The 26,995-nt window shown below is 38.2% G+C and overlaps 1 protein-coding gene across 4 annotated transcripts in view; it reads right to left on the reverse strand.

The window, feature by feature from the left end:
* Positions 1 to 530: 530 nt before the first annotated feature.
* The window catches only part of CCDC186 (coiled-coil domain containing 186), a 40,095-nt gene continuing 13,630 nt past the window's right edge, over positions 531 to 26,995 (reverse strand). For all 4 annotated transcript variants that reach the window (XM_076339064.1, XM_076339065.1, XM_076339067.1 and 1 more), the window contains exons 2-16: positions 23,947 to 24,640; positions 21,359 to 21,485; positions 18,767 to 18,895; positions 17,631 to 17,843; positions 16,039 to 16,158; positions 15,392 to 15,496; positions 14,951 to 15,049; positions 14,114 to 14,200; positions 13,168 to 13,310; positions 9,878 to 10,133; positions 9,039 to 9,228; positions 7,857 to 7,937; positions 6,583 to 6,793; positions 5,313 to 5,532; positions 531 to 4,587 (exon numbers count right to left, since the gene is read on the reverse strand). In XM_076339064.1, the coding sequence (XP_076195179.1) occupies positions 4,504 to 4,587; positions 5,313 to 5,532; positions 6,583 to 6,793; positions 7,857 to 7,937; positions 9,039 to 9,228; positions 9,878 to 10,133; positions 13,168 to 13,310; positions 14,114 to 14,200; positions 14,951 to 15,049; positions 15,392 to 15,496; positions 16,039 to 16,158; positions 17,631 to 17,843; positions 18,767 to 18,895; positions 21,359 to 21,485; positions 23,947 to 24,626 (2,745 nt within the window). In that variant the 5' untranslated portion in view covers positions 24,627 to 24,640 and the 3' untranslated portion in view covers positions 531 to 4,503. The remainder of the gene's footprint in view (positions 4,588 to 5,312; positions 5,533 to 6,582; positions 6,794 to 7,856; positions 7,938 to 9,038; positions 9,229 to 9,877; positions 10,134 to 13,167; positions 13,311 to 14,113; positions 14,201 to 14,950; positions 15,050 to 15,391; positions 15,497 to 16,038; positions 16,159 to 17,630; positions 17,844 to 18,766; positions 18,896 to 21,358; positions 21,486 to 23,946; positions 24,641 to 26,995) is intronic.

The raw sequence follows: 26,995 nt of genomic DNA on the forward strand, positions 1-26,995 counted from the left end.
GTCTCACCCATTTCCAAGAGATGAAGTACAGTATGAAAGGTGTGCAGCCCTTTTTTCCCTGGCTTTGCTGTTAAAACCAACTCATAGTACCAGAGGTATGCGGCAAAGACGCACTGCCACCTCTTGTTTAGATAGTGCAATAGAAAAGTACAGGCTGGCAGCAAGCATCGCCCTGCCAAGCTGTGGGTAGTACCAATGCCTCCAACCGCAGGTCATATTATGTAGTTATATATAGTTACATCCACTTGAGGGGAAACAAGAAGGGGCTTTTATGGTGCCCTCCCAGCACCCATGCTGGCAAGAACAGTTTGCTGGGCTAAAAGCAGCTTAACTGCCAGAGTACTTGTTTACAAGCATCATGAGGACATTTCTGCCCTGTGAGAAGGGGAGGCTCCCACTCACTAAAGATGAGTGCTCACACGACACGGAGCACCCTGCTGCCCCCACCACAGGCCTTCACTGAGAGCTGTCAGCGCAATCCAGAGTTAGGCAGCAGTAAATCAGCAATGGTACAAACCACAGACCCAAACCAGACTTTCACACAGTTGTATGTTTATCATTTCAAAGTACAATATATACATAACGTGTAGTGATATCTTCAAAAACTTTATACAGAAACAGGTATCTACAAAATTAAACCAATAGACATTCTGTGTATATTCAGACAACATACATACATATATTGGAAGATTCAACATAGTTTCAGTTAGAACACGAAAACGGGAAGGAAACCCCCATCCATCTTGGAAAAGGTCTAAATACCACCCAGCTCCCTCTGCAACACAGCTGTCTGCCCTTCGACAGTTTTCAGGTCATAGCAGAGACACAGTAAATCTGATTTCTAGTGCCACCTACTGCTGACATTTACCATCACAGTTGTTTCCACTGACAGCGGGAAGGGTGAAGACCCATTCGGACAGGCCTTGTTCTCTGAACCCCCTTCCTAGATTCGGGTCTCTGCAGCATGTGGGCACTCAGCTTTACACCCGATTCAGTGGAAGCCAGAGATCTGATTTGGTTTTGTTTGGTTGGCTGTGGTTTTTTTTTTTTTTAGTTATGAACCAAAATATTGTAATGAAAAATATTTCAAGAGAGTAACTTCAGTTTTAGTAGCTGGAGATACTGCAGGTGCTGCCAGCAACAACTGAAGATGATGAGAACATATTGGTGGGGGAGGGGGGAATAATTCAATCTCCACTGTTTTCTGGAGACTAAAATTAAAAACATTGCACAAGTCTATGTGGCAGAAAGCCAGTGATTTCTATAGCATAAAATGGTATTCTTCAGTTCAGAGGGTCTGGCTTTAGACAACGACAGTGCTGGATTTTACAGACGGTGGAAAAGCATAGACAGCTTTCCTGCGGGGCCTCTAACAACATCTAGATGTGCGATGTTTGAAATAAAAGAGCACGCTGAGTATTTAAGAAACAGATGTTTAAGCCTGCAGGACACAACTAGCTACAAGCTTGGAATTTTCAAAAGCAGCCTGTGGCAATTACATGTCTAATGGACACTGAATTTCAAATGTTAGGTATGTAGCTAACTGCTCCAGACTGCCTTCAAAATTAGTTTATCAGTTTCTCTCTAAAATTCAGTTTATCTGAGGACAGTTTTCAATCTCAAGTTCATAACATAAAAAGTTTCCAAAACAAGGGTAAGTGAAATGTGATTGCTACGCAAGCCATGCACCCAACTCTGCACCAGCTGCTGCTCACCTGCGTGAACCACCCCACAGAAACACACCTTTTCACAGAAGTGTTCTTGTTACATGCACCAACAATACTACACTCCTGATGATCTACCCCATGGTAACAACAGGCAAGTGGCTTGCCAGCAACATTTTCACCACTGCCTCTCAGGAATGAGCAACATCATTAAGCAAAGTTGCTGGCTGACCCTGTCATGTATTCATCACATTCTGGGCTTATTGGATAGAGAGTCATTTGCCAATGTGCGAGCTAGAATAAAATTTCTGTCTCTACCAGGTGTGTTTAAAATAACACCTGTAGAAGACGACTTTGGTCCATGAAAATACCGTGCACAATAAACGATGTGATATTTTGGCTGCTTTGTGTGTCTCCATAACCAAGAAAAAAAGTCTGAAAAGTTACTAGTGCTACTGAGAGGAAGTAGGATTCCCAGCAGGGCAGGACAGCTAACTAGGTTTCTCAAATAACTTAAAAGGAGAAACAACCATGCCAAAAAGAAGTAAGAATTTCCACAATGTCATTGCACTTATTCCATCTGCACCACACCTCTCCTTCATTCACATTGTACACCTGGAGAACATACATTAAATGATTACAGTGTTAACACGGTATCTAAAATACTGGAGCCATTCAGCTGAATGCCTGAAAATATCCAGAGATCTGGTACATTAAAGCATGAAAACACAAAACATACAAGAGCTAAGCTATGTTTTGACATGCAAATTGTTCCAAATACTTTCTTTCAGCAGTTCTAGTTCAGTCACAAACAACACACTTCTTGGAAGCTGGTGACAAATCTGTTTCAGCAGAGCCAGGTATTTTCCTCTTCACATCACTTAACAGCAAAGCAGAGGTAGTCCCGTGACTGGACTGGTCCAAATTCCCTAACACTTCAGATAACCATTGCTCTCAGGAATTAGAAAAATACATGTATAAAAACCCACCCGGATTAAAGGCTCACAGTGTCTACAATGCTTGGTCAGGTTTTAAATAATTTGTTTCCACCCTCCCTTTCTAAAGAAATACTTAATCCTTTGACACTGAAAGGACCTGCCATCCAAGACTCCTGAAGCTCTCTGGACCACAAGTCAGGTCCTGATCCCGCAAGGACTTTCAGAGATGCCTATCTTTAAAGTAAAAAGGAAGTCTCACTGTCTTGCATCAAACTACTCAAACCAAATCAGGCCCTTTTGCTCAATTTGGTTCATTACAAAGCTCAAGTGACTCAGTGGCACCTGAAAATGGAGTACACACCCCTAAGTCACCTAGATGCTTTGATAAATTGTCCCCCCCACGTGCTGCCAGATTCAGGCCTCTTGTTTTGTGTATGATGCAAATGGTGCCTTCAGCAAGATATATCCCCTCCCTCCCCACCCCAAGTATCCTTTCTGATTAAAATCGCTAAAGCATTGCTATTGTAGATGTACATTGAATCTTTTTTTCATGATAATAGGAAGTTCAAGTATTTAATAAAACCCCGAAGTATATATTTACACTGTGATCTGGTCAATTCATTTTGGTCAAAAGGCAATAAATACAGAAATCTATGCATTTACTGCTGGAATAGACATACTTCAATTCCTGTAAGTTACTTATCCTGGAAGTAAAATGTGAACGTGACATTGTGACTAACCAGAATCTTGTCACCTTGATACTCTTCCTCCATCACCATCTCAGCCACTGAAGGACTAAGTAACAGTTCTTCAGTTCATGCCATTTTGACCAACTAATTCTTCACAAAAGTAAAATTAAGGAGTCGCACAGATTTCGACTGTGCCGCTTTCACAGTCCAACCAATAGATTAAAATCCCATTTAGATATATTTTGCATTTCTTACCATTACTTTCACTGGCTGGTCTAGCCACAGTTAAATGAGAAAACTTAGCTTCCATTTGTTTTTGAAAACAGATTTTCTGATCATCTGAAAACAGATGCAATCATGATGTCTACCTGTACATACGTAACAATGGGCAGTTAAAACTCCTACTTTTTAAAAGCTGTTAGTTATGCAGAAGGCCAGAGAACTTTATTAACCAGTTATCTGGTATCAGACTTCTTTAGATCCATGTCTAAAGATCAAGGGTTTACAGTATTTGTTGAATTGACATTTGTTTCAATTCTACATACTCAACAATTGAATCAGAAAGCTTCTTAATCCCTTAGTTTTACTGTTGTTTCACTTCTTTCGAATAAAGAAACTGACCAGTTGAATGTTATCTAAAGCAGAAAATATGCAATATCATGGCCACCACTTAAAAAACAAGATTTTGTGACAAAGCATTTTTCCATGCGTATGTCAAAAATGCTTAATCAACCTAAGTATCAGAAATAATATGCAAGAAAGGAAATAACGTCTGAAAGCCCTTAAAGCTCAGTAACACTGGATATGTTCAACAGCAACTAAGACATAATTGGTTTTATTTTTTCAAGCTCCATCATTAAGAGACTGATTAATTATACAGTGCAGAAATTAAAATCTCACTGCAACTCACTCAAAACATAGTATGCACTGCAAAGCATCTGTATGTCATTTCAAATAAAAGTTTTAGATAAATGTAGTGCGTAGTAAAATTCAGCAACACCTCAGGCTGGTATTGGGTAGACAGAACCACGCTGATGCCAAACCCTGTAGATCTCTCACACGAGTAAGTCTGTATGGTTAAAGACTGTATATGCAAAATACCAGATGCTTGTGCTGGCAGGCAATCAAATTTCAGGAAAAATGTAAAAAACAGTGGTCTGTAGCACCTGCCTTTTTTGCATCTTCATGTTGGTTATTCCATAAAAGTTTTAGTTATGTCTGCTTTATTCTCTGCTCCAGTTCATGCTTGTGTTTAATAAGCCGTTCTATTTCTGTTCCTAGAGTTTGAAGGTTTTCCTTTGGGGGGGGGAAAAAAGGATAGGGTAAGTTATACAGGGAAAAATGAGTCAATCAGCATAAAATGCATTAGTACATTAAAATTACTGTTCATGTCAGCAGGTCGATACTTTCAAGTATCCAGAACAAGCGCAAACAATTAGAGAGAGCTGGGGAAAACCAAACTCATTTCAATAAAGGATGCAAAGCTCTCAGCAAGTCTTTTTTTGCAGTTACTAATATTCTACAGGCCGTCTAGAAAGTATAGCGTTCAAGGGGAACGATAATTACAGGAAGAGATCTCCAACTTCTGCAGAACACTGCAGTCCAGCTGGCAGCCTGCACAACGTTTTCTAGCCTGCCACCTTTCCCTTGCAGCAGACATGCTGCCCCAATAGCTCAACAGGGTACGCAGCTACTGGCACAGGGCCAGGCATTTAGAGCCCATGCCCCTGGCTCCACATTACTGGGAGAGAGCATGGAGAGGCCCTTCTCCACTGAATGCACAGGCAGCCCAGAATTTATTTCAAGCAGCAGCCCATTAGTACAGCATACAATGAGGGTCCCAAAACAGAGGTTCAGCGTGGATCATGTTACAGAACTCAGATTAACCCAATGCTGCCAGCATCACCAATTCACAACGAGGTGACTTCTGAAAAATCTCCTCCTTTTAACAGCATGCATCTCTCCGAAGGCAGTATCATAGAACCACAAGAATGTGCTGAAGAACTGGCATAGCTACTCACTTTCAATGTAATATTTTTCAGTAATGTATCTTCTAACACAGCCTGCAGCTTCCTGTTTATCTCTAAGGAGAGTTCCAATGTGAGACCGCTATCTGCGGGATGAGATGTGTACAGAGATGCCATAATCCCACCTCGTCTACTCAAGTGTACTTTGTTGAAGTCAGAGGCCTCTGATGATAGTGTTCCAGCTTCTTCCCGCAAAATGTAACTCTGAATAATTCTGGGGGGGGGGGGGGAATTTAAAAAAACATTATAGCATTACAAGGCAGTGAAAAGTCAGACATTGAGGTAACTTCAGATTCCTGACATAAGAGTAATTTTATTTTCAAGCAGTACTGTATTACTGAAAATGCAGTAAAAATCAACTCCTGCGATTTCTAGGTCAGAGGAAAACCTGGGATACCACAAGTACTATAGGACATGCTGGTAAGCGGAGTCACTACAGTGTGGAAGGTTTACATATTTGGAAGTATTTTGAGAAAGTAATATTGCTACTGGAGCAAAAAAGGTGCTTAAAAAATGCCTCTCCACTTTTCCTTGCTGAAAGACTCCAGACAGGGAATCTTAAGCTTTCTACAGATGAGACAAAAATTACAAAGTCTCTGCTCAAGAGTCTCCACAGGCTGTGATCATGTTCTATGAAATGGTACCAGATGGGCATAAATGTATAGGCTTGTTAAGCAAGGGCTGTACTTAACAGACAACTGTACTTTCCAGAGGAAGGTATATGCCGCAATTTCTTCCCCTCCTAACTGAAGTTCCAGGTATCACCCTGTAAGATGAGATTCCCATGTAAGCAGAATCTTCTCTCACATGTTAAATACCATCCACCTTTGGCTCAGATACATTGTTTGTTTGATATGCATGCCAGACTAGCATCTGGAATCATGCAGATTCTCCTTCCAAAACAAACACAATCAGCACCCTTTTAAGCACATGAAGAGCATGGACTCTTCTAACAACCAGTGGCAGCAGTCCACCTTAAATCAGCCACCTGGTGACCATTTTGCTACCAAAAAACACCTGCACCATTCTATTCCTCCTGAAAAATTTTAGTAGTAAACAACTCAGCAATTACTGTAACTGCTGGGGAAAGATAAGGAGAAAAAACCCCAAGACTAATCCTACCTTTGAGATTTACTGTCACTGCAGTATTTTTATTGTTTTAAATATTTTCATTTAGACAATTTGTCTTACATAAAAACCAGAATACTTGTCTAGTGTACCAGCTCAACACTGAAAAACTGTATGAACAGAACTCAGAACATACTTTGTTTTTTTTCTGATTTCCTCCACCAGTTGTTTAATGTGATCCTCCATAAACTCCATCTTTTCATTTTTTCGAGCATGTGCCTTCTGTAGCCTTAGTATTCTTTCAACCAAGACAGACTTGTCCACCTCTGGGAAGCTATCCACAGCTACTGAAGATCCAGTATTCTCAGGTGACCGATCCTCATTGCTGCTGCGCGCATTAAGGGACCCTGCCAACACATCCACATTTGTAAAAGCTCTTTTTGCTTTTATACCAGGTAAAACGTCTCCACTAGTGCAGTGCATGCATTCATTACATTTCAGTGGCTTAGGATATTTTCTTCAGAATGTCAGTTTCCCTTATATGTTAGTGGGTTTTTATATAAACAATCCTTATACCATTTAAATGACACATGCTGAAACAGCAGTGTAGTCCCCTAGCATGGGCATAGCTCCTTTAATGTAAGTGTGCTTGCTTCAGTAATGCTTATTCCTGCATAAGTACCTTCATATTCATTAATATTACTTTGTACAAGACTGAGCTGATTTTAAACATACCTGGTTTGGAATCCACTAAAATTACAACACTATGAAAACTGTGTACAGACTGACAAAAGCCCTATGTATAAACACTCTGCAGCACTTATCACTTAGAGCTTGAAATATTTTCTTTTCTTTCTGTTCTTCTCCTTAAGTATTCATCTCTCATACAGTGAGATTACAGGACACTGACAGAACTAACCATGCTTAAAACCCAAAGATTTTGAGGAAGAAAAGAGGAGATGTTTTCAGTGCTAAAGATAACTGCGTTACTTCTAACCAGATAGAAAGTAATGAATTTTACACAAATAGCATGTTTAGAGGCATCAGTGTAATTGATTTATCATTTACACAGTTGCAACTGTCAATAGTGCAATTAAACAATGTTGGAAGCCACTGCTCATTTTTGTTTCCCCTCTGGCAGCATTTAAGAGGGTCCTCTATAAACTGGAGTCCTCTGAGCTTCCTCCAAACATAAAAGCAAAATAAAAGAGGTAGGCATTTAAAAAGAACCAAAACATATAAACATTATAAACATTAAACTTTAATCTCGTATTAAGATTAAGCACCCACAACTGCATTCAGCCAAGTGCATTTTGGTGCTTAAAGGCTATTTTGTCAGCTTTGATGGGAGGCTGCCCACACACTGCATATACACAAACCACAGAAAGAGCAAGGCTCACGGCAGCACACCGTGGCAACCTTATTAAGATCGAAGGATTGTTTTGGCAGCCCTGCTATGTGCTATATTACCTGATGAACTGGAACGGCTCCCCATGCTGCTGACTTCTTTGTCGTAATTACTATTTTCCATCTGATCCAATTTCCTCCGTGCTTAAAAGTGTAATAAAATTATGGTTACCAACAGGAGATTAAACCCCCAAAATCATAGTGTTACACAACATACAAAAACTCTAATCCTCTCTGACCGGCACAAATTTAACATGGCTTGACAACTGAAAGATAGTGGTAGCAACTAAAAATCTTAGGGGAAAAAAACCCAAAACTAAGCAGTTCCCCGCCTCTTCCTGCCCCCAACCATGAAGCACCTGGATGCAACATCCACCAAGATCCCTATACCCTGCAGCAGTTGCCAGTTGAAGGGAGTAACATCATACATAGGATTAATTGGGAACAGTAAGACTTAAATTTGATTTTACTTTTGATTAGGACTGCCATGTAAATAACTACTGAATGACAGAATGGCATCTCATAACTGTATCACTATTGGGAGCTGAGTGTAGTACTTGTGCCAGAAGCACCACTCGTTCAGTAGGGATCAAGAGGGAAACTGCACAGCTGTTCATATACATACACAGAGAGAAACATGGAACTTGTCTTGTACAATGCCAACAGGATCTCTTCTTTCAAATACATTTCAAACAGATTTGATTATATCCAAATCTATTTGCATTCAGAGCATATGCATTATGGGGCATTTAATGATTTCTATTTGTTGCCAAATTAGTCATCAGTCTCTCCATATCCACCTTTAAAAACTGAAGTGCTTTAATATACTAAAAAAAAAAACTGTCACCAGCAATTCCCGATACAGTCAGCAACTAGAAAACTTCTAGCAACTTTTGAATATACTCCTACACAAACCAGGATCCATATATACCCACAGTGACATTTCAGTAGTCACATACATGATAACAAAGACCAAGCTCTTTTGAAATAAATCTTTTATTTTCTATCTAGGCCTATTTCAAAAGTTATATTTAAGACTGAAAATTGACACTAAGGCCTGTTTCCTGTAGCTGCAGTTTCCCCATGATCTACACTTGCTCACTCACTCTGTCTTTTAGGACAGGGAGAGCTTGAAGGGCTACACTCAAACAGCACGCATACGCAGCCAGGACCCTAGTCTCTGCCAGATACTGTGAAGGGGCTTACAGATGGGGCTGACTCATTAAATCTGAAAATAATTTCAACCTAGCTGAAGTTGTTTTGTGAGATCTTTCAGGTTTGCTGCATGCTTGCGCTTCTGGGTAGCCAGTTCATCTTTCAGTTCATCTACGTGGGTCTTCAGCGCTGTTAGTTCTTTCTGCTCTGAAGCTAGCTGAGCCTGTAGTGTCTCAACCTCTAGCTTTCGCTGATCCTCCTCCTTCTGCAACTTGGTGGCCTGGAATTGTAGTTTTGTTTTCAGTTATATACAAAAAACTCCAGCCTAACCATACTGTATGCTCAACAGCCCTAACTCTGCACTTTATTATCCACTTGCAAATCATTCACATTTTACATTTATTATTTAGGCTAAACACTACCACTGCAAATGAATATGCAGCACAGTGCAACACTGCAGTAAGACTCCTGAACTATCTCCAAAACATCTACATGATACAGTAGACAGCCATGCAGCGCTGTACAGTGCAGTCACATTACCTTCCATGACACAGTAAATTAAAAATTACATTTATCTCACAGTACAAAGAGGACCAAAGAAACAGTTTACAGTAATAAATTTCACAGACAAATTACCACCTTTTGATTGTTTCAATGACAGTTGCACAGAGAACAACTCTGTACTTCCAGAAAAACAGAAAGAGCAACACAGTAACACCCCCTCATTCCAGTGCAGTGTGCCTCAAGATTTCTTTCCCCTTAGAAACATGAGGTGTTCATATCCCGCTGCTATTATTCTATCAAACTGGCAAACCCAGCAAGAAATTGCAGTCAGGTAAGTAAAGACACAAGGTGGAATTCATGCGCCACATCTTTACCAGTATCAGGCATCTTACTAGTGCAAAAAACAAGCTGCACACTGTACTCACCAGATCATCTTTAGTCTGTTGAACACATTCCAGTTGATTCTGCAGCTCTCTTTCGCTGTAAGAAAGCTTATCCAACTGGCTCTGTAAGGAATTGTTTTCAGACTGAAGCTGTGCATTCTTACTGGTTAATTTTTCAGTGAATATCAATAGCTCAGATTCTCTTTTCCGACTACCTTCAATGTCCTTCTGGAGATCAGCAATCAGAGAATTGAAACCATCTACTTCTTCCTTTAAAGCACTGATTTCTTGTTCATCTCTGTCAAAACAATTGTATCTTATTAGGGATAAGCTGAGCTTAAAGATATGAAACCTTACTGAAATAAAAGCATTCAGGTCAAGACCAAACAAGGCAAAGAAACAAATTAATGACCCTGGAGCATCTGTTAGTCACTGGATGGTTTTAAATACCAAAGGAGTTTGCAAATTCCATTTCATGACATGTTGCAGTGCTGAAGTGACAGATATCTGTATCCCACAGAAGGACATGCAGTCATTGCTTCCTCAAGGAAGACCATCTCTCTATATTCAACTTCATGAGCTTATAGGGTATAAACAAACCCCTCAAAACCAGATCCTGTAGATAAGAGGAAGGTCTGCAAATCCAACAAAGGTGGTCATTCTGTAAGAGGACCTGTCTTTGAGAGATGGGGAAATACTCCAGTTTTGAGCTGCTCCAGGACAGCAGTACGGTGACTTCTGAAACATCCTTATCCAAGCAGTGCAGCCCCGATTCAAAGGGCCTATCTTACTCCACTATCCCTCCCCCAATCCTCTACAAAACAAGTTCTTGTTTCTACTGAAGCACTCCCATTAGGAGACTTGATCCATCACTTGCAAACCATTTGAGCAAGAAAGGCCCTATCTTCAGTTATGATCAACGTTTTAGAGAAAGTGATTGAAATTAATTCCAAAACTAAATAGCTGTTAAAAAAGTTAGATTAAAAACGTCCTCCTCATTTGCTCTTGCAATATTATTTCACTATTTTATTTCTTCAATCATAGGATTTTCTACAACTTTCTAAAACCTTACCTTCCAACATCAACAGAAAAACCCTCACCTCTCTTTCTCACAGGGAGTGTGTATATTCAAATTTAAAAATAAAATTAAAGTTATATACAAAGCAAGGGCACACATCTCATTTAATTCCCTGACAGTGTAATTACCAGGAGGCTCAATTCACTTTCAACCAACAACCCCATATCAACATGTTTCTTCAAGCAGAGGTGAGGCTCAGACAATCCAAATCATTAATCATTCTAGAAGAGAACTGTAATTTTGTAAAACTAAGTAACTGAATTCTACTAGCACATCATTACTATAAATTATATGCTTCAGCTACCAAAATGAGGAGTTGATGTGGTTAATGACAACAGAAGTTAGCTAGCATTGCAGTACCAAAGGATATCATCAAATGTATTGCACCCCGCCTTTACAGTCTTTTTTAGGCTAATTCTACCTTTCAGAAGACGTAAGACTGAACAACTACAGCACAGATTTTTTTCAACCATTTATGCTGCAAAATATGTCACCTATAGCTCCCATTTAAAAACCTATGCCAGAAGGCTATGCTTCTATTTTACATTTCCAAATATGTTGTTTCATTATGACAGGAGAAATCTCTAGTTAAGAGTCAGGGTTGAACCAGCCAAAATTAAATGTTTAGACCATCTTAAAAGAGATCTCTAGCTATCCTTAAAGGTCTCCAATGAAGGAGACCAGGCAACACTGGAGGTAATCGGTATCCAGCTCAGCCATAAAGTTCTTCCCAGCATTCAACTTAAAATCATCTTTCCTGCAAAACTCTATTTTTATCCTTCCTCCAGTGAACAAGGATAGCTGAGCATTCCCTTTATAATAGCCTTTTACACATTTAAGGATGTCTCTCTTCTGTCTTCTCTTTCCTAGGCTAAAGAAACCTGCCTCCTCTATTCTTCTCTCATCACAAAAACAGATTAAGATTTTTGGTGAATTAAGATAAAATTCCTTCCATTTGCTTCCAAGAAAATGAAAGGCAGTAAGTTCATTTATTCTACACAACAATAGGAAAAACAGAGGTCAAGATTCCAGGATTTCTCTTTCATAGATGGTAACGGGAATTTACCGGTGTAAATTAAGTCTCTGGTCAAGATTCCACAACTTTATCAAACATTCTAAGGAATACTGGAAAAACGTTAACATCAGAGAAGTAAAAGACAATATGAAACTTGATGTAGGGATAATAAGTGTTGTACAGGAAGGATACTTAAAAAAATTGATCCAAATTGAACAGGAGTAAGAGACAGATATTTAAGCATGTCTCAATGACTGAGAGGAAAAGATAACTGGAAAAACACATCTGTAGTTTCACACTGTGATCACAGCTATTTTAATTCGTTTGCCAACATCCCAAGTGAAAAATAACTTATTGATTGAATTGTAAGTTTCAGTTGTCTCTAAGAGATTGCAGTTTCCCTAGAAAGGCTGATAACACAGTGCCAATACAGCTGACCAGCACACAGCAAGTGGAAAATGCTTCATTCTCTAAACCCTGAGGAAGGCATATAATCACGGAAATATTTTTCAATGATAAATAAGAACTGTTTAAAAGCACAGGAGGGACACATGGGTGGTTCTGCTTATCTGACACTTGTCCATCTCCATTTATGCAACTCCATTAGAATCAGTGAAGTGGATAGCATTTCGATATTCTAGTCCATGTGTACCATATAGAAACATGACTATGCTCAGACACTCCTGAAGTATCCACGAACCCAACTCTTCCCTGAGATTATTTCCCTCACATTCTTAAATGAGCAAACTTTGACACAGCAGAATGAATTCCAGTCCATCAGAAACACAAGTGCTTCCTACTATCTGAATAAAGCATCTGCCAAATATATAAAATTGTTTTTGTTAAATACTTTCATTCATCCATCTCAATTTTGAAGCAATCTATCTTTCCAGTTCAGTTGCTTTTCCCCAATCTTTCAATAAAACGAGCACCAGGCAGACACCTAGAAGACATAACTTCCTACAGAGTAGCCAGAAAGCAAGCACTTCTTATTCTAATAATGAAAGATGTAAGAATATAACTTATCAGCCTCAATCCCCTCATCTTGTAAGAGGCCACAAGGGTTGTCTCCAGTACTAGCAAGATTGATTTAGATCAGAAAAACACTTAAATCAGGACAGGGATTCTTCAAATTACAATACATTTCAAAGCATCAATAATTTCAGTTAAAAAACAAAAAAAACCCTTTCCACATCCCAGATAATCTTTTAAATCATTCCTCAAAGTGCATAGCTGTACCTCTGATGTTGATCCTGCAGGCGATCTACAGTTTTGACTCTGTCCAGCAAATTCTGAATTTCAGTTTTCTGTCTATTAATGATTTCTTTATACTTGGATAACTCATCTTCTGTTCTTAAACGCTCATCCTCTAGACACTTTACCTAAATGGAAAAAAAACCCAGAAACTATTTATTCTCCAAAACTTCAGAGCTGAATTATTCTGATCAAGTGTCTAGATTGTTGTACAAAGCTCCTGTGTTATTTTTTGGTGATTCCAAGTAGCTTAGAACAATATCCCAAATGAAACAAATATTTCAGATCAAATATAGTCAGAAAAATAAACTGACAAAAAAAGGCAAAAAAGTCAAATTAAACAAGTGTGATTAACATTAGTTTTGTCCAAAGACTCAAAGCTTATCAGTCTAATGGACCAGGATCCAAAGAGGTCATCTTTCCCCAGTTACAAAGCCAACCCTGTATTATGTCTTCCTCCCCTTTTCTAAGATCATCTCAAGCTAAAACCCTGCTCTGGATAGAGGGACTGGCACAGTAACCTATAGACTGTTCAGAAGTTATGGATAGTATATACCCCTTACCAGAGGTCATATGTATGACCTCTACAAAACTAGCTTCACAGGTAGGAAAAGTTTACAAGTATTTTTCATTTTCCAAAGTTACTAAATTTACAAGATGTTTACTAAAATGTTTCTCACAACTTTTCAGTCAAATGAGGTGCATACCATGAAACAAAACATTGTTGTACTATGGATCAACTGATACTCCCTAAGAAAGGCTACCCAGAGTCACAGTTACATATCCCTTCTAGTCTTGCACCAGCCGGTCTGTAATCACACTGTTTATTCCAAAAGAAGTAAAAATACAATTAACAGATTGAACATAGTCTTGTTCCAAACCCCAACACTATACCTTTAGCTCCACTGCAATCCAACACAGCACACATTACCTTTGTTCTCAGTGTTCGAAGCTCATCCATGCCTTCTTTAAATGTTCTCTTCAAGTCTTCCAGTTCTTTTATTTTTGCATGATGCACCTTTTTAAAAAGTGAGAAGCTCCTTGAGAAATCTACACAGACAGTGGCATCTCCTGGGATGTCAAAAAAAAATCTAGGCCAATGCAGGCCACCACAACAGCTGAGACGGCTTAAGGCAGAACAGGTACCCTTAAAGGTTTGTTTTACTTATTCAAAAAGCAAAGCCAAGCCTAAAAGCTTCTTTATTCTCAGAAGAACTGAGAACACAAGTGAGATTACACACTCTGGTTTTAGGTGTACAAATCTAACCCACAACAGCCCCTTGGGAAAGTTCTAGGCAAACTGAAGATGGCATATGCACGTACGAGCTGTGAGCAGGTACTAAATTATTAGAGAATGTAGCTTTTGGGCTAGCAAATGTCTACACAGAACAGAGGCTGTTCCCTGTCTCTCCTTGCCAAATAGCTTGGCAAAATGCTGGTCAGAGAAAGGCCTGCTTATCATCTGAATTTGTGCTCTAAATCAGAGCAACACTCATGTTTATAAATGAAAGAGCAGTTATTTCATCCTCATTATATCATCCTTTTCCCATAACTTTGATTTTAAAAAGTGCATCCAAGGTAATAGCTAAAAACATCCTCCAAAAAGCAGGGCTGGACGCAGACACCTGGGCTGTAGTATTAGGCCAAAATGAAAAACGTTTGGCAAAAATTGTAAGCAGCTTAAAATAAGATTCTCAAAATTAAAAACTCATGGCATTCTTAAGTACTAAGTTGCCAATTGTGTTGTCTCCACACACCATATATTTACCTCCAGGTGATCAGACTTCTCCTGAATTTGTTTCTCTAGTTCTCCTTTAGTTACTCGGAGTTTTGCATCCAATTCATTTGATTTGATTTCTTCTGACTCCTAAAAGGATTGAAGATAGGCAAGTACAGTTTTAGAGTTTTATGTTCCCCTTTCTGGTTTTATGAGCATACAGACAGCTTTTCACATCACTAAGCCTCTTTTCTGTAGGTACATATCTAGTAATTCTGAACATGCCAAGAAAGACCCCCACACTGCATGCCAATCAAGACAAACATTTTCCCTTTTATTTAACAGCTTTCCAAGTAAAGAAATCAGTGACTAGTCATCTCAGCTTTGTAGCTCGCACAGGATAATTCTTCCCTGCTACAGCTTAAGATAGAAAGGGAGGAAAAAGACCCAGATGCTAAACACTAATTTCACCTCCTGAGAAAGTGTGCCTACTTGATAAGTTTTTATCATTTCTTGACAGTTTTTCCTTATCTGGTCTGCTTCTTCTTTTGCTTCAGTCAATTTTGTCGTTGCATCTTTGAGGCGTTCTTTGGTTTCCTACAAAAACAGTAATAAATGGGTTAAACCTATTTATCTAACTTAATATGGGAAAAGCATTTCTCATAATGAAAGTTTCCTATTTCAGTCTGGGAAGAATTAACAACAACAAAAATATGTCCAGCATTATTTTTCTTCTTGCTTCCATTCAACTATTACTTTATACAATTTTGTTTGTTCCAACACTGAAAGCACAACAAAAGGACCTCTTGGTTACGTGCCATGCACGTTTTCAGATGGTAGATTAAACTCTATCACATAAAAACTAAACTAAGACAACAGCTAATTCATACAAAAAAACAAATTAAAAGTTTATCACCAGATTAAACAGAATCCCCCCGATACATCTTCCCCTCGCATCCTTTCAACATTTCCGTATCAATATCTTTAAGAGCACTATTCTGACTTTTGCTGCAGGTATTCAAATTAAACAAAAACCACTTTAGAAACAGATTTTAGTACTATATAAAAAGTAAACAGTATAGCAACTACATTCCTCTGACTGTATTTTCATGTCACAGTACCCGTACCACTTCACTAACCTTGTGTGAATCCATTTCTGTTTTCAGTTTGTTCTGAGCCCATTTTACTTTGATAAGATGAGAATTGATTTCTTCTTTCAATTTTTCTATTTCTCTGTTGAGTCGAGTGGCTTCACCATCCTAAGAAGATTTCATAGATTTTATTTTATAGATTTAAATCATCCAGTGCTTCTACAACAAGACTCCTGCTCAAGTGTCAAATGTAGGTTTGGGGTTTTTTTTTCTTACTGTCTGGATTTTGCAAAAGCATGCACAGACTTGAGAGTGCTTAATAATGCTTTAGCCCATAACCCAGTGGTGAAAAAAAAGTCATCAGTGTTCTGGTTTGAATAGCAAGGTAAGGCTGCATTACTGTTAATATACATTAATGTTACATATCTGTTAAAAGGCAAAGTACAGTCTAGAGTTCTGATCTAAAATAATTATCTCCTGGGTAAGCTGCACAGTCCTCTTTGTTCTTTGGCAAAAGGATGAGGAAACACAGGTTCAAAGTGGTAAGGTCATATTATACACAGCTACAGACAAAAATTGTGACACCAATGGAATGGTATTACCAACTACAGAGGTGCAGACTAGCATGAGCACTGACAGCAAAACGTATGCAAGTCAAATCATTAACCTGTAAGTCAGTGAGAAGAAAGGATGTTAACAGAAGCACATTGCTGGCATAACCTTCTATACCACTATCCACAAACCACTGCATTAAGCCAAATTTCCAAACTGTGTTTCTGAAGTAATAGGTTCATCTTACCAAAAAAGTTTAAAGCAGCACTGTATGAGGGCAGTACAATTCCCGTAAGGCTCTAGTGTAATCCTCAGGAGTTATGAAGATAGATAGTATGTTAAGTTTTGTTTAGGAAACCTGAAGTCATGCTCCCACTTCCTGTTCATGTGGAAGAGGACACTGAGGTGATTTTTTGTTTCAGAAGCGTAATTTTTAGGACTTTTATTAAGATGTGTTTTTCTGATCGTTTTGTGCATAGTACAATTGCTCAGAAGAGGCCCAAATCAAAGTCTGAACCCCATTAATTTATCAATTTTTTGATCTTTCATGTGAAATTGAATTGTGAAGCACAATACAGAAAGACCTGGATAATTTTAAGAGGCTGGTGGGAATCTCTTACTAGTTTCTAAAAAATGGCAGATTTTTGGAATTGGGCCTGAAAAATCCTATTGCTTTGTTACCAATTTTTAGTAGTACAAAAGAGAAAATAGAGAGTGAAACCACAGAAAAATAGCAAAAGAGACTGCAATAATTTAATGCCATTACAGCCTTCTAAAAATAATCCAAACAAGCTAGAAATTCCCGCAAAATCCAGGCATCTGCAACAAACAGTCTTTTCAATTTTGTCAAAAAAACCCTTAGTGTTTCACAAACTAATATTCAGGGAAATATTAAAAGGAATTTCAGATGACAATGAGAACTCAGTAACTTCTTCCCCTTCCCTTGGAGAAAAGGGGTTTTCACAGCTATACAGAGAACCAAATGAAAACAGGTTTCTTTCACCAAGTACAATAGCAAACAAGTGATAAGATTGTTCTGATAGTACTTTTAATCATTCACTCAAGTCATACAGCAATACTTAGAGCACCTTAGTTTCATAGAGCTGGTGTAATCTTCCTTTTTCCTGAGAAAGTTGTTTGATTTTATTAGTATGCTTTTCAATTTCCTTGTTTGCATCTCTCACTCTTCTCTCAAGTATCTCCTTTTCCTTTCGGAGGTCAAGTGACTCCTTCTCCCCTCGGACGTATTTCATCACCATTGTTTCCTTTTCATGGCGTGCTTCTTCACATTTCTTGTTTGCCTTGAAAAAATATTAAAATAGAATGAATCAACCTTGTATTTCTTAATTAGCTTTTATAAGACACTACTGGATATTTTCAGTATTGCAGTATAGTAGCATAACAAAGTAGGACCCAAAAGCTCCAGTTTTGCAAAGACTAACATTAGATCCCACTTAAGTACTGGAATTACTCATACTTCTAACAGTAAATACTCATCTAAGCAGCTGCAGCTTCACAGCTAAACATCTCAAATGAGTTATCAATACATTAGTAATTTGGAATATAATCTGTTGTTTCAGAAGGAAGTAAGTTGTAGTAACAAAACAATTTTGCAAACACCCAGTACCAGTCCTCTTTCTTCCCTCATCCACGTGCCAACTGCACAATCATTATCCAGTGGCTTATTTTTACAGATTCCCCCCACCCCAGCATTAATAAATTCTGCTTCAAATAAAAAAAAGAATCAGGCACTGAGCTTTAGAGCTCATACAATAGAGAAAATACTTGGCAACATATGATATTAAAAAGAAAAAAAAAATCTCAACTCTCACTAATACATGAGACAAAATAAGAACTTTGTGCTGGAGTTGAGAAAAATATTAATTTTGTGATAGCCTGTCTGAAAAAAGCCACTGCCAGCTTTTACCTCCTTTTGAACCAGTATCAGCTTACAGGCAAGGAAAATGAGATTTCCTTGAGGGCTGAATTCCATAAATACAAACATACACATTAAAGAGATTTATCAGGCACTCTAGAATGTTAACAGCTATTTAGAAATTCACTGATACCAGTTACCAAAAATGCATGTATAACTGCATGCTAGTAGTTCCAGTTTTGGAAAATTTTGTCTTACCTAGTGATCTAACAACCTAGGCTGCATGTTTCCTACAAGAACCAAGTTTGCTCACAAGATGTTCAATAATTAAAGGTTTTCCATTATTACCTGTTCCATTCGAAAGGCCATCTCTCTATGCAACTGCTGAATAGCGTTTTTGGCTGCTGAATCTTGAGTTAAAAGTTTGTCTTTACTAGCTTTCACTTCTTTATTAAGCTCTTCCGTTCTTGCTTCCAGCTAAAAGACAACATTATGATATAATTATAGGGAAATAAGACTTTGATCATGTTTTGTACAGGCAGGAACACTTCACACAAAGTTAGATGCTTCAACAGATATTTACCTGTATTTTGCACTTGTCAAGCTGCAACTATCCGTATCAACATCTAGCTTTGCATTGCAGTACAAGCATGAAAGATGCCAATTCTCATCTTCAGTGAGACTGAAGATGCATCAAATCAAGTAAAACACAAGGTATAGTAATTTACTACACAAAAAATTAGATTGACAACAAATGCTGAAATGCCAGAGCAGAGCTGGCTGCTCTCTGAAGTTGCTTCACCTTCCACCCTTTGGTTGCTATCGCTGTGCCATATTCTTCACCGTGCCAGCAAAGCAGTTATGCATCCATACTGAACTGGACTGGGAATTAATTCATTGAAAAAATAACTCAGCAAATAAAGAGGCACTTAGTCATTGTGCTGGCACTTTTTTTAGCTGCCTGGTGAACCAAGTCAGAGACCTGATCCAGCTGAAGAATAATTACCAATGTTCAACTGGAACATTTCCCAGAGCATGTTAACTGCACAGTCATGCAAATTCAGTAGAGAAAGCAGCAGCACTAGCGCAAAAGCAAGTGGTGGCTACGTAAGCTGTAATGCTGCCCAAAGGTTTTTCAAATTGTGCCTTAATGACTATCCTCTTGTTCCAGGGGAAAGCAAATTCACCAAGGTTAGTTTTGTTTGGTTTGGTTTTGGGGGGGTGGGTGCTGTGTAAAAAAGTGCAGGGTCACTATCTTAAAATCAGGGTCAGTATCTTAAAATTTTTGTGCAATTCCAAACCGCTACATAAAAGGCAAGAACAACCTAAAATGCTTCTGTTACCACACAATGAATTGATCACACCCTCTTCAGCTTTGCAAAAGAATCATTGCCCATAAAAAATAAGTTTTACACATACAAGCATGCATGTGCAGTTTGCTTGCAGTTGTGACCGCAGCCAAGCCTTCATTGACTTGAAAGCTACCAGAAACACTAATTTAGAAATCGTAACATTAACACACTCACATCACAAACAAAAAAACCTCAAGTGTTTCACTGCAATGTATCTTTCTTACAACTCCAGGTGCTATCCAACTACAATATAAAAGCATTACACTCCAAACCAGTATTTTCTGAAATCACCTGCAAGCATGCAATATCACAGATCATTCTTATCTGACCAGAAAACAGAAGAAACTCCCTCACAAATATTTTTTTTCCAGAATGGGATAAAGCAATTGCTGCATAATATAGCTTCATGAAATCATACAGTGCTATCATGGAAATACAGACAAGCGAGAATGAGTAAGCTGCTCATACTGATTTATTCAGGCATATGCAATTCCAATTTGTAGCTTCAAAATAAGACTTTTTAATTCCATTTTCAATCACATCATGGATTTTCAAAGATTCTTTGAAATTAACCAAAGTTTCTACCTACATCAATACATTTCTCTGGAACACCACAAGCCTGACACGCTGCTTTGAGAACAGATTTCTGTGTGATGCAGACATTAACAGAGAAACCTGACAACTAGGGTAGTATTACCAGTACTTTGACAAACAGAAATTAGTAATTTAAATGCTATCTCTTGCCAGATTTCTAAACTGTAATCAGTTTATAAAGCCAGGCCAACCAACTGTAGGAACATTAGCAGGTAACTTTGTAACAGACAAGCAATGACACCTGATGCAGTACCTTTTCTTCCCACACTAAAACCAGCCTACACCAAGGCATACTCTGTGTTCCCCTTTTGCCTGTCATGGTTCTAACAATTCACTGGGGAAATGCCTGTATACGGTAACCCATAATACCAAAATAATGTGCAAGACCACAGTTAACATGCTCTACTCTTTATACACGTTCCACATACTGTTAACGTCTACAACTGTAACTACACACCCATCCACTTCTATTAGCAGATGCAGTAGTTAACAACAGAAGATAAAGACGACAAATTAAGAAATTGGGCTTGATAAAACACTTGCATAAGATCTCCTTTATGTCTACATACAAGAAATAAATCATCCTATCATTCTGATAGGATGATTTATGAACTTGTCATTTTTTGTAAAAAGGTCTAACAGGCCTTCAACATACTCTGTCTCCAGCAGGAAGCCAAGGTACACATAACCTACCCACCATGGCAACCCACGAAACACAAACTCTCTTGACTTTAAGAGAGACTTCCAGATACAGAACACTTAAGTGATCTAAATCTAGAAAGTCAGTTTATCCAAAAGACACTAAACACTTTTAGCCAATGAATAATATTTCTTGGAATGGAAGAGCAGATTTATCCTCTTAAAAAGCTTAGGATAATAAGCACGGGCATTCCTTCCTTCTCCTCTATGCTACCAAGGACATCTTGTTAAACAGTGGCAGTAGTGACATCGTAGACAGGTGAGATACTAACCAGCACTTCTGTTTTATCTGTACCTGTTTAATAATGTTGAGGTGCTGCTTTTCTGTTTCTGTTCGTTTTTTCAATTCATCTTTTAAGTTGTCCTTTTCTGAGCAAATTTCCAAAATCAGTTCCTGATGTTTTTTATTTTCTTTAATCAATCTGTAAAGAAAAAAAAATAAAGTGCAAGATACTTCAGTACTGGTTTTGTTTGTTTGTTTTTAATTTTGAGATATATGTTTTTTCCTCTTTGATCTGCAAATTTTATTGGGAGTTACAGCCAGAAACACTAATGAAATCCATGAAAGCCTTAAAAAAACAAAACAGAAGTATGTTGTGCTTGTGAAACAACTCCAGACCAGCAAGCAGCATCTTCCTTGTGAGCAAACTGCTTGTTTCCAGCACTTTGGGGTTGTTATTGTCCATGATGAAGTGAGACATTTGGTACCTTTATGCAACTACAGAACTGTAAATGTTAACAATTTTAAGGTACTTGTCTTACAAGTAACTTCCAGTCAGATAGCTCCACCAGTCAAACGTCTGAAAACACAGGTACTGTACTCATTTCATGGATTGCTCAGAGTAGCCCTTGAAGTTCAGAACCTGGTAAGAAAAAGAACCCCAATTTTCTAAGACCTAAGTGGGTATGTAACTACAACAGCGTCCATGCTCATACTCCTTATAAAGTTCAAATTTTTAGCAATAGCTTGTTCCTTTGCAGCTCAGCTGCTTGAAGCCTGAGTTGAAGCTGACATGTATTTAGTTTGACCTTCTAGCACTGCAATAGAAGATAGTTATACATAAAACTCAGAAGTTACATTGTTAGAACTGCTGAATAAACAGTCTCAAATGTATTTAAATGTTTAAAGATACAGTTAGATGGTGGATATTTTAGGACACTAATTGCATGAATTAGGGAGGCATGCACTTACCTGAACAAGATATTTAAATAATCCTTTACATATACTTTCATCTTTAGCTCCCCTCCTTTGGCGGGGGGGGGGGGGGGGGGGGGGAATCTCTAAACAAACTAGGCTTCTAAGTTACAAGGAATTCAAAACCATCAGTGAAAGAGCTTAGCACTTCTGAACTATTTTTTAATTTTTAATCTATTAATGAGTATTCCAGGATTACAAATTCTTAATTCATACAACTGCTGCTCACCGATATATCTTAGATCTGATCACAGGAGACAACTGGGCTATTTCCAAAGCCACGTTACAAGAAATTCTGCTGATCATAAACTAAGGGACAAAATCAGCCCAACCCAGAATGCCCTTTGGACCAAACAAAATGTTCCACAGCAGTTTTACACTCTTGAGGTCAGTCCCCAAGAGTCAAAGGGGTGCAGCTGGGATAGCAGCTAGCAAAAAAAAAAAAAGAGACTGAAGACATGTTTATAGAAAAAACTTCTGTGTGTATACATAATATATACATATATTTATATAAACATTTGTCTCTAAGAAAGCAGTTGGTCCATGGCTGAAAACACTGACCTGCCTTTGAGTTTACCATAAGCAAGTAAAACCCAAATAACTTGTTCACTTATGATCTCCTGGAATTAAAACCATCTACACACCCACCACTTCAGACTCCTACTCCTCCTCCTTCGTAATTACTAAATGTCTAACTATGCATTCCCAACCTTTCCTGTCATCAACTGACTTTCCTCACATTTATGATTTCTGTCAGAAGTTAATTGGTGAGGTGCAAGAGAATACTTTCCCCACTGGGCATCCCTTCCTCTGCCTGGCTTCCCTCCCTTTGATGTCCTCCCATACCATGGTTATCTGAGTGCCTTATATGAAGAGTAGGACACTCATTTCTAGCTCTGCAAGTGGGAATAAATTTGAAGTTAGAGGCTACATTTTGCTAGCAAAAAACATTTCTAAAGTGGTAACAGAATATGAAACACCAAGTGAGGAATCAAGAAATCAAGCAATGAACTGGCTTTTCATGAATATAATATTCTTCAGGTAGTGTACTGCCTGGTAGAATTATTAAGCCCAGTTTATTACAGCAAAGTTTATAAGCCATGCATTTCAAAAGCCCTCCTATAAAATGTGGTAAGACATTTTTTATCTATATATAGACAAGTTTATCTATATATGACATTTCCAACTCAAAGAATAGCTCTCGACTGATTAGCAACTTTGCTGGATTATGACAGGAGACTGAATACTACTTGAAAAAGAAACAAGCAATTTCAAACTCATAAATGAAACGCACATAGTGGGAGTTAGTAATTACAAAGGTTCATTTCTCCAAAGACATATATGGACTGAATGAATCCTGGACTATTTTTATATCACCATTACTTTTACAGTATTTAAGTAATTCCAGACGTTGGCAGGCTATTCAACTGAACAGTTGGCTATTCAGTTCCTGCCAAATTCCACAAGAATTCAGAGATCTAAGCACACATTTTTATTTGCAAGTACATACCACAAGTAAAAATAATTCCTTAAAGAACATAATTAAAAAAGCTCATTAACTGTCCTTAAAACAACTCACAAGAGACTACTTGTTTCATACCAAAATATTGTATGCCGTTGCACACAACATGCAAGCAAACTTGTTCAGTACACACCTCCATTTGTGATGAGCATACTCAAATACTCACTTTTTTATAGTTTGTTCTTGCTCCAGGTACTTATCTTGCACACATTTTTCAAACACAACCAAGGCATGTTCTCCCTTCTGCACACCATTTGGGACTTTTCGTTCCTTTGAAAAATCCGTAGATAAGAGTTCAGACTCTATTTCCTTTAGCAAATCCTCCTGTGAGGAAGTCTGATGTATTGTGAAAATAAGCTTCTTTGTGCAGTCTGTGTCATAAGGGCTTTCTGAATAGATTTTATTGCTAGATTTTTTCACAAAGTCAGACTCCTCCCTTAGCTCCTGTAATATTTCCATTAATGACTGTTCTGTCTGATTAGTTTTTGGATCTTGTCGTTCAAATTCTTCACTAGATACATGTTCTGGTTTTGTGAAGCCTTCCAGCTTTCTTTCAGAGCAGGTATTGGCACAGCAGTCTGCCCCTCCACACTGCTGCTCCTGTCTTTCTGCCAGGGCTCCATTGTTGCTTTTGCCAATAACTGTTGAATCCTGGTCTGAGGGCAACAACCTCGATTCCCTTTCCAAGACACCAGCATCATCTCCAGTATAACTAATGCTTGAGCAGTCCTTCATTCCAGATGTTTTATCAGACTTCTCATTATGTGGGGACCTGGAAGAGGCATCGTCCAACAGATTGACTGGCTCCAGCATGCTTTGCATTTCTGGTAAATATCCCTCCATCATTTTCCTTTGGAAATCTAGAAGTAGAATTCACATTACACAAAATATTATATTCAAAATTAAAAGAGATTGAGAGAGGGGAAAGAAAGGCTACTAGAAAGTAAAATTCAAAGGCAAAAACATTTAGATACGTGTTATGCAGAGTTTGTTGATTTTCCAGCCTAACTTTTAAGTAAATGCTCCAGTATAAGTTTTTCTAAAAGAAGGTGAGAAATCAAGGATAGCAAACAGGAAGTAGTGAGACAAATGCCAATAAAAAAAGCAGAGCTTTTTAGAATTAATAATTCTTTGATTTAAGTCCACAAAAAGCCCAAGTCATCACACTTCTGAAAAACACTCAGACACAAGAGAACAAATAAAAAAAAAATCTAGAGCCTTACAGCTTTCATTTTCCTGTACACTATTTGAAAGCAGTAATATGCCTTGGTCTACTCATTTTTACAACATAGGGTGACTCCCTCATCCAGCCAGAATATACAATTTCCTTACTGTCATGTCCTCACCACCCATACAGCAAAATGTATCTGTACCCAGCAACCTAAAGGAAGGAAGGGGCTGGGGGAGGATGGGGGTGAGGTTCTCTTTTTCCATCTGCTTTCAAGCAGCCAAAATCCCGTGCTGGAAGAGCACAGATGGCCTGCAGCAGATTTGCTCTTTCAAAAAGTAGCTTGCAGAGCAAACATTTGAGGAGTTGAAAAGCTATGTAGAAAGTGTTCTTCTAGAAGGACACCATATTGAGATCCAAACAGCCAGAATACTTATGGGTATTAAGCCTGGGTATAAGCTTGTATCTTCTTTTTCAGGAATCCCAGATGGTCAGGTGTCTGGAAAGACTGCTGGCATTTTTAGCAAGCACAAGAAGCCCTTATCATATAATTTCCGTTAGGAGAAATTCATTACAGCAGTCATAACTTTTAGATGCAACCCTATTCCCCAATACTGGATAAATTAGACTTTTTAATAACAAGGCAAATTTTTCATTTATAAGTTCAACTCTGCTATTCCAACAAGTATCTCAAAGGAAGTAGTAACCTTGTCATCTTGCAACACCAAGCTTGTTTCCATACTTGCTTTCTCATTTGTTTAGCTTTCTCTTACACAGTCACACAGTCCAAGTCATTCAGCTACATGCTCCAGGCCCTGCACTTTGACACAGTCTGAAAGGAAACCCTTTGTGCTGCGGGGCTCCACTCCTCCAGAGTCCTGCCTTATTAACCAACACTTAGTACTGAGGCTTACATTGTTAGAACAGAGAATCCCATTAGGTCTGTGACTAATTGCTACCACTATCACCTTTCACTATTAGGTATAGAAATCAGATAAGAAAAAAAGCAGCAGCTGTTTCTACAAGGAAATACCATCAAACAAAAAATCTACCACTAGTGTCTGAAACCAACAGTTGGCCTACAACTGCCAGTTAATCAACAAGAGGAAAGCATAAGGAAAACTGAGCATAAGGCTGAAAATATGAAAGGGAACATGTCACGACTGGACAACAGTCAAATCATCAAATGACAATTATACATTCTTAAGTAACAAGCAAACCACTTTTCCTTTTTTGTTTCAAAGCAAAAAACCTCAGTGCTACAGCCCCAAACCCAGTACAAATCAACAGGAACCAGAAAGCAAATGGCAAGGAAAGCTACAAATGAGAATAGAGATGGTGAATGTGAGTTTATATACAATGTGAAACTCTTACAAGGACTCCCCATTTTACAAACAGATCTCTGATACTAATAAAATCTCCGATTCCCCTTTGTATCAAAGGATTTATGCTTAGATCAACACTGGAGACAACAAATCGATGCAATTGGTTTGTGCAGCCAAAACAATTGCTCTTTTGGTACCTATCTACTTTTTGATAACTTCTGCTAGTAATGAAAGTTCACAATGTACTACTGTTACTCTAAAATAAAACAAACAAAAGAAACAACCCTACTGACGATCTCAATCTGCAAGCAAAGATAATGAACATAACTGCAAGAAAAAGCATTCAGTTTGATAGTACCAGAACACACTAGTTCCTGCTTAATTAAAAAGCTGTTAAAAAAGCAATGTTTTGAGATTGGTGCATTTAACACAGTCAATAACCGTAAGATCATTTGCAAATGATGCAGTTAAGAGGGAAGAGAAATTCACCTTCTAGTGTCTGTTCCCTCTTGTCGCAGGTAGCTTATAATCCACACACTCAGCTGTAGAAAGAGACTGTATTAGTATAAAGCTGAGGTGCAATTTTTTTCTATAACAGTTACTCTAGTCTAAGTTCTCGCTGACACTTTCTCTGGAATGATCAGAGGGCTTTTTTGGCTCATTTTAAGCCTTTTCTAAAGTACTTTCTAAAGTGTTATAAAACCCCAAAAATGTGCAGTTGT

Source organism: Aptenodytes patagonicus, chromosome 5 (genome assembly GCF_965638725.1).
Source record: "Aptenodytes patagonicus chromosome 5, bAptPat1.pri.cur, whole genome shotgun sequence".
NCBI lineage: Eukaryota > Metazoa > Chordata > Aves > Sphenisciformes > Spheniscidae > Aptenodytes > Aptenodytes patagonicus.